Source organism: Phytophthora infestans, genomic scaffold (genome assembly GCF_000142945.1).
Source record: "Phytophthora infestans T30-4 supercont1.5 genomic scaffold, whole genome shotgun sequence".
In the NCBI taxonomy this organism is placed as follows: Eukaryota; Oomycota; class Peronosporomycetes; order Peronosporales; family Peronosporaceae; genus Phytophthora; species Phytophthora infestans.
In genome coordinates, this window is record NW_003303754.1 from 904,309 (window position 1) to 912,175 (window position 7,867).

Sequence of the window (7,867 nt, forward strand, 5' to 3'; positions counted from 1 at the left end):
GGCTCATCGGAATGATGTAACAACTAATAATCTTGTGGTATTATTTCAGATAAACTATGGCACGGCATCCCAATTTATCCATTTTTAATTGAATTGGTATGTGGGATAAGACTAGATATATGGTAGAGCACGGGGAATTATGTTATGTAAATTACTACTACTCTGTCAGTACTTAGCTTCGAAGCTCAAACCAAAACTTAATACGTAGCCAACAGACCGTATTACATTGTTACGACTCAAAACCCCAATGTAAATCACTCCATAAATTTTTTGTTTAAGAATACCAGAGTCCACAAAGAAAAAAAGGTGTATATATTAATATTTGAGCAAATCAAGCAGACTGTTTAGTCGCTTTGCTCGTTGGTTACATCCGCTACACTACAAAGCGCGGCTAACACGAAGGAACCCCAGCTGCTCGAAGCTGGTGGGGCCATGGAGCAGCGCTGTGGTGTCAATACTAGCTTGCTCTGGGAAAACAGCTGTTCAACGATGTTGGAAGCTGTCGGTATCATCTTCACCAGAGGCATATACCGTGTCATGCTTGGCGTCGTGCTGTGCTTCTTTCCTCAGCTTCTTAGAAGCTGCAAAGCGTTGTCTTCTTCTCTCTTTTTGCGCTTCTTACCTGCTAATTGCGATGCCTCGAATCGTTTCATTCCCAAAGTCTCCGCTGAAGACAGTAAAGGTCCATTGGTGACCTCTACAATTGCTGTCTCAACACACGGCTGGTGCACAATTTTCGCTGTTGCCTTCAGATGTTCTTTCATTACCGGATAGGCAGCTACAAGTGCTTCAACATCATTCGCATCTCAGCCACGTCTGTTTCGTCTCGCTGTAATCGTAGACAGATGCTTACAAACTTCTTCATATGTTCGAAGAAGCCAAGTATCTTCCGGTGCTTCGCGCCAGTCGGGATAAGCTCTTCAACAGCTTCCGCCTTTTTATCTCTGTTCATATTTAGATATACCGTTGCACCAACGGAGACGACCAGCGACTCACGTTCCGCTTTATCGAAAGAAGATGTGTGCCTTTTAAGCTCAGCGTAATTAGTTTCGTGGCGTAGTTCGACCATAAGGTCGCTCACTTCGGAGAGCAATGACTCATGCAGGACCTGGTATCTTCCGGTGCTTCGCGCCAGTCGGGATAAGCTCTTCAACAGCTTCCGCCTTATTATCTCTGTTCACATTTAGATACACCGTTGCACCATCGTAAACGGAGACGACCAGCGACTCACGTTCCGCTTTACCGAAAGAAGATGTGTGCTTTTTAAGCTCAGCGTAATTAGTTTCGTGGCGTAGATCTACCATAAGGTCGCTCACTTCGGAGAGCAACGACTCATGCGGGGACAGGGTACTTTTTCACAGCGAGGTTGAGTCGATGGGCCTACAGACCCAACAAGTGGAGCGCCCAGCTTGTTCGCCACTGACGGGTTGGTGTTGCAGTTGTCTCCTACCAGAAAGCCCACCATGTCCTTAGTCTGGTCATAAACATCCAGGATGTTTTCAAACAATTGTACATGTGCGTCTGCTGTCTGAGATTCATCTGCAATAGGGAACAGACCTAGGAGAGGCACGAGAAGCTTTCCATCTGCTTCGTAAACAGCTAAAAGTGCGACACAGTGCACCTCAGCGTGTGATCATCGATCAAAGATGAGGCTGAAAAGCGCTCCCAATTCCTTGTTAAGCTTCTGACCGACTTTGATTGCCAGTTCTTTGAAACAATTCTTCTCGGCCTTCACAATAACAGGCCGTAGCTTGCTTATGGCTCTTGTGAGAGTGTCTCTAACTTCGTAGATTGGCATGTTTCGCTTGATAACCCACTGATCCACTGGAACAGATGACTAGCTTCTTCAGATACGAAGCCGTATGATTGAAGTGATCGACCCGAACTGCTCTTGAACGAAGTGTGATACCCCACATGTTTCGCGTCCAGATTCGACTTGATATTAGAGTACCCTGTCCCTCCAGCTTGGTTTTGTTTTCACTCGTTGCCGCATATTTTGCAGCAAAACAGTCCTTGACCAAGTGACGTGAAGAAGTAGGCGGCGATTTGCTTATTTAGGACCATCGTAGTTCGAAAATGAAGTGAAGTTTGAGATGTGGCTCGCGTATCGTAGCTTACCAGACACTCTAGTAGCCACTGGTTTCAGGTTGGCGTGAGATGGTTTGGTGAGCAGTGAAAATTATATCATCAGATCTGATTGGTGGTGTCATATCGAAACAATTTTACGGGTCCTACCAGGGGACCTTTACTGTCAATAATTGATCCAATACCATCTTGTATTGATAAGGTCAACTACCAATAATACAAATGTATACTGCAAAACCCAATAGTTTATAATTCGCAATTATTATTTTCGGCCTCTGCGACGAAACATGTTCCATTCGCTATCACCGCTAAACGAATTGATTAGCCTTTTTCACTAAGATATTTGCCGTACTATTGCTATCGATGTTGGTACGTTGTACAAATGCAGTAAGTCCTCCAAATGCTAACCACATTAAAAGCAGAGCTAAGATGCAGTCGGCTAAAGAGACGTGCACGACGCGATAATGTTAACGTCTTAGCATGCAACAAGGTCGATATTGAATTCACGCGTGTCGGTCAACTAGGTCAAAAACGGCCGACATCATTAACGCCATCCAAAGGCAAATATTGGTGAGTCCATAAGTTAGCAATAAATTAACCAATCCTTGACGAGTAATATGTAATTTCCTCCACGGGATTCAGGACCGTTTTCTAAAGACAGCATCGAAATGTGTTTCTTTACTACTATTACACACGGTAGTTCATCGTAGAGTAGGATTGTCTGTGCTGATGACGGCGATACTGTAGTACTAAAAGGACAGATCGAAGCCGACTGGGACCGGATTCAACTCCATGAGAGACAATGCAAGCCGCATGACCTACTATACAAATCAACGTTACTCTCGCCAACGACATGGTGTTTCTCAAACTCGCAAGCGAAGATGAACTGTACTGTCTCTAGCCTCTTGAAATGCCAGCTTTTAGCGCAAACAGGAGTAGGACGGAGCGGAATTGGTTGGAAAATTACGCGTGTACTGTAGTTATACATTGCTCGTGAATTTTGTTTTACTTCATTTCGTCGCAATTCGTCTTGACTACTGAATCGAGTATCAAGCACTAAGCTTCATACAGCGAGCATTTCGAGTATGAATAGGAACAAGCCGGAGCTACCTTCGTCCGGAAAATTAAACACTTAAAAAAAATTGGGCAGCGTTCCGCCTCGATTTTATTTCAACTATAAGATTTGTGCAGGCTATTGTCCTTGAAAGTAGGTGCGTGTTTTGGTCTACGTATTCTATGGTGACAGACAAGAATTACGATTAGACTGTGGGTGTGCTTGTTTCACTTCAGTCTAGCTGCTGGCGTTCTTATTCCGCTGTTAGCTCTCGAGGCTTACTTTTGGACGTCGGATTACGACAACGACAAACGCCGACACACACCATGAATGCCGCCGAGACGTCCAACTTCTACTGTAGATATGCTTCCACGAGGTAGCAGAGCGCTATGCGTAAGGAGGCCTCACACTTGCTTTCGCCTTTAAAGCACAAGACAGGCAGGTTATCCACTGCTTCACTCTCGCATGGGCAGCGACTTCATTGTGGGACGACGTGTAGGCGCTAATACTGCTTTTCACCAGGCCTTCTCTCTTTTTAAAGCAATATCGTGCACACCAGCGCCTACCATGACATATAGAGCAGAAACCATTATAATCAACGCAACAAAGAGCACGATCCCCTGCCCGCTCACCTACGCATACCCCCTCACCCCGGCCACACACAACACAAATTCAGCAGTGAGCGCTCTTCATTTGCCACCATAGTCGCCAGCGACGCCTATCCTCTGCTTTGTCCGTCCTTCAATTGATCTTGCAATTTGAGCACAATCGGCAAACAGCCAACAGTTTTGCAGGGAATGTATCGTCTTAGACGGGTACCGAGGTTTGTGGTGCGGGACACGAGATTAGCACATTTAGAGGGTATTCAATTTACAAAGACTGTAATTTGATAGGCGATGCGAATTATTTTTCAAGGTACGAAATACTACCTCCGTTCGGAAATAGATAACCATTTGTTTGTTTTTTGCGCAGCGCCCCGCCGTTCATTTGAGCGTTTATTAATTTGTGAGAGGAGCTTTATGACCGAGAGCTAACAGTGAGAAACTAAGCAAGGCACAGGCGTTCATGCTCCGCCGTGCAACTACAGATACAAAAACGGATCTAAGGCGGCAACTACATCGCCACATTCTGAAGGGGTGCTCAGTGGGGCTTCTGGAACTTTAGCAGTAGGCGGTGGGGGGGCTTCTCGCTGCAAGAAGCAGCAGGTACGCGTTAGCATTGGCGAGTGAGATAGCGTCACAAGGCAGTGACGTAGGGAGAGTGCCAGCTCGTACTTGCTTGTCCTTGTGCCGGAGGCGCGCCAACTTGTGCGTGGGTGTAAGTAGTGGACGGGTCTGTCCGAGCGCACGCCGTATGTAACCTTCCTTGATGAGCTGCTGAACCAGGTAGCAGCTCATGTTGGACGCGCGCTGAAGCAGACGCTGGTTTTCGCGCTCTTTGACAGGAACTGCAGCGATTCTCTCGCACAGCTCAGCTCGATCCACCTTCTTCCTACCACATGCGCTCTTCCTTGACTTGACCACGGCTGCTACTCGATCTCCCATCGAATTGATTCCACGCCTCCAAATTCGTTCGACAACTTGGCGGCCCACACGGAAGTACGCTGCAACCCGAACGATCTCTCCATGTTTGATCACTTCTCCCACGCTGCGAAGCAGTAAGGTCTCCCAGACGGCCTGGCGCTCACTGTCTGTGATCTCCCCTAGGTGCCAGCTTTCAAACTGAAAGCTGGGAGCGGGAGCCAGTCTGGTCGGGAAAGCGCGGGAGATTCGAAATCCAAAAAAGTGATCGGCATAGAGGGGGTATTTTTTTGGGTAGGCTGTAATATAATTTGAAATGGTTATCTTTTTCAGAACGGAGGTAGTATGTAAATGCTGTATAGGTAGCGGTCAAAAATTTGCACCAGTAGTGCTAACAAAACATTTAAGTAAATACGTTGCGCTGTGTTTGAGATACAAACAGCAGTAATGCTCTATTATTAATAGCTCAGTTGTAGCGCATTTATCAGTGTGCGCGATGCAAGCTAATCTTTTATAATTATCAGTACCGCCTCCGGAACAAAGGTGATCCGGTAAGCTTGATTTGTACCGCTACTGAGCAAATACGTTACGGACGACGTACAATAAAAAAAACAAATACGTTATGGACGGCGTACAATAAACAAATAAATACATTACGGACGTTGTACAATAAACAAATAAATACATTACGGACGTTGTACAATAAACAACTCAGCCCAGCCTTTTCCTACTTAGTGTTAAGTTCCAGGGCACGTATTACGCGACACCTATGTAGCGGGAGCGTGTTCATTCGTGATGTTTGTTTAGCTGCTATTCTAGTTATGTTTGTGTTTTATACGCCACTTATGTCGGATTCCCCACAACAGCAATTCTGTGATCGGTTTTTGTTCCCATCGTTCCCTGTCGGATTGTGAGTGTTGCGAGTTTTCTTTATTTTAATAGTGGTCGCACTTGGGCTACTGTATTGTTAAGATATTTGATTGCTAATTGTTTTGGTGGTGCAGTCTGGTTCTTCGTCATTTCGATCTTATACCTATAAAAATGGCTGGTTGAGATGGGCTCACTTATCGCTATCAAGTTTATGTGTGTATGCATTTCTGCCTATTATATTTATTCACAGCCCTGTTAAAATATTTGGTCATTTCTTTATCATGATAGGGACATTGTTTTCTTCTATAAACACCCTTTTAGCCGACACATCGCACAGTGTGCGATTCGTCCACGGTGTGAAGTACATACATGTACTAGGTGTGTACAGAATTTTTTAAATGAAGAAGAAACGACTATTAATAGGACGATAACCCTAATGATTTTCTATAGTAAGACCACAAACTCACAAACATGTTTGTAAACACCACTACCAGTTAGTAAGTGTGTAGTAGAAATCACAAACATGTACTTCGGAGTATGCCGAGTTCACTACTCTCTACTGTACAGTAGTACTGTAGTATAGTGTACATATACTATACCTCGTGAATGTATCAGGTTTTGAGAGCAGCGAGCCTGCAATCACGTATTGTATGCACCCTATTGTACCCCAGATCGCTGGATGTGGTAAATACCCTCCTCTTTTTATTCTACGAAGTACTTCAAAGTAAAAAAAATAGGTTGGCGGTTACAGCTGCACAGACGGCGAAAGACAAAGGAACTTACATGTAGGTACTTTCATGTACTGTGCTCGACAAAAGATGGTGAAACAGACATTAGCAAAATTGCCCAGCTTACAGATATTGAGTTATTTAATGCCAAAAGCAAACATCAATCAATTCGTCTTCTATTCAGCGAACAATACAGTGACAGAGCTCTGACGCGCGCAATCTACATGTAATTGTTTTAGTCCGAGGAGGATTTACGCTTGCGATGGTTAAATTCTACATGTACAGTACTATTAATTTTTTTTTAAGAAAGCTGCAATACATGTACAAGCGCATATGCCTCGTCTGACGTTTCTCCATACCAGTAGGTTGTAAATCGATATGTGTTTAGTACCGAACACGAATAATACAATTGCTGTACTAAGGTCCAGTATTATCTACTTAATTTGGTGTCACTATTCTTTTGTCAATAATGATGAGCCTACATGTAAATATACATATCAGAAAATGTTACCTGAACTCTATGCGGTACAGTCTGTAACTTTTCATGTCAGATCGTCGGTACTGCTGTGATGTTGTGGGGTTGCTCGCTGAAGCAAACGCATTGGAACTGAGTAAATACCAATGCGCGCAAACAACACGATCGCTACTGTGAGACGCCGTCCACCGGTTTAGTCTGCTAATAAGAATGCCTGGCACTCACTTCACGTTTTTCTTTCCAGACCACAAGGCCCTTCTTTCCAGTGAAATCCGTGCCTACAAGCCATGCGCAGTATATTCTACGTTGCTCTTGCCTTTGCGGTCTTAGCTCGCAGTAGCTCCGTCGAAGCGTTCCCGAATCCCAAGGAGCCTCAGCTCTTGTCAAAGGCGTCCCCTGACAAAAGATCCCTTCGGGTCGAAGGCCAAGAAGTTGTCCAAGGCGGCACGCTGGACGGGAACGGTGGAGTCTGGAAAGCCATAGCCCATACTACTAATAAGATCGTCAAGAAGCCGGAGATAGACGTTAGCAAACTCATCGACGTGGCCAAGAAGGCAAAAAAGGTGAAGAAGTTGAAAAACTTGATGAAGCTTAAGAAATCGTCATCGTAGCGATAAAGCTTCAGATGCGGAGAAAATTTACAGCTATTATTTTTTGCTGTTGCGAAAAAGTTGTGTAAATTTTGATTTCAGTACAAATCTGCACTTAGAATACGAGAAACCTCGGACAGCGATCTCCTACTACTAGTAAGAACAAAAATGTCCAAACTTGGGTGTAAGACATTTTCGTCGTCTTGAAGCAAGCGCTTAACTTATTTGAGGGGGGGGGGGGGTCATATTGGCGTAGATTATAACCTGGTGATTACAGCTCGATATTTACTTCACCTCCAAATGCGAGGTACTTGTATTTTCGGCGTCTTGGAATAGCACTTTCCCTTGAAAATATTCTTCGTGCGTATACTTTACTAAACTCCGTTGTGACGGGGTCACACAGCACCTCGCTCAGAGGAAGTGCTTAAGGGTATTTACTATCCGGGTGAGCGTTAGTTCACGTGTCCCCGGTCTTAGTGGGAACGGTTTTCTATTTAAAGGAGTAGATGTATGCTTTGCAGATGGAATGTCAATCCGTTCCATAG

At 44.7% G+C, this 7,867-nt stretch overlaps 1 protein-coding gene across 1 annotated transcript; it reads left to right on the forward strand.

The window, feature by feature from the left end:
* Positions 1–7,019: 7,019 nt before the first annotated feature.
* On the forward strand, positions 7,020–7,343 carry PITG_04097 (secreted RxLR effector peptide protein, putative; the record flags this gene model as incomplete). The annotated part of the gene is made up of 1 exon (XM_002905762.1): positions 7,020–7,343. The coding sequence occupies one exon, from the start codon at positions 7,020–7,022 to the stop codon at positions 7,341–7,343; it is 324 nt and encodes a 107-aa protein (XP_002905808.1).
* Between the last annotated feature and the right edge of the window lie 524 nt (positions 7,344–7,867).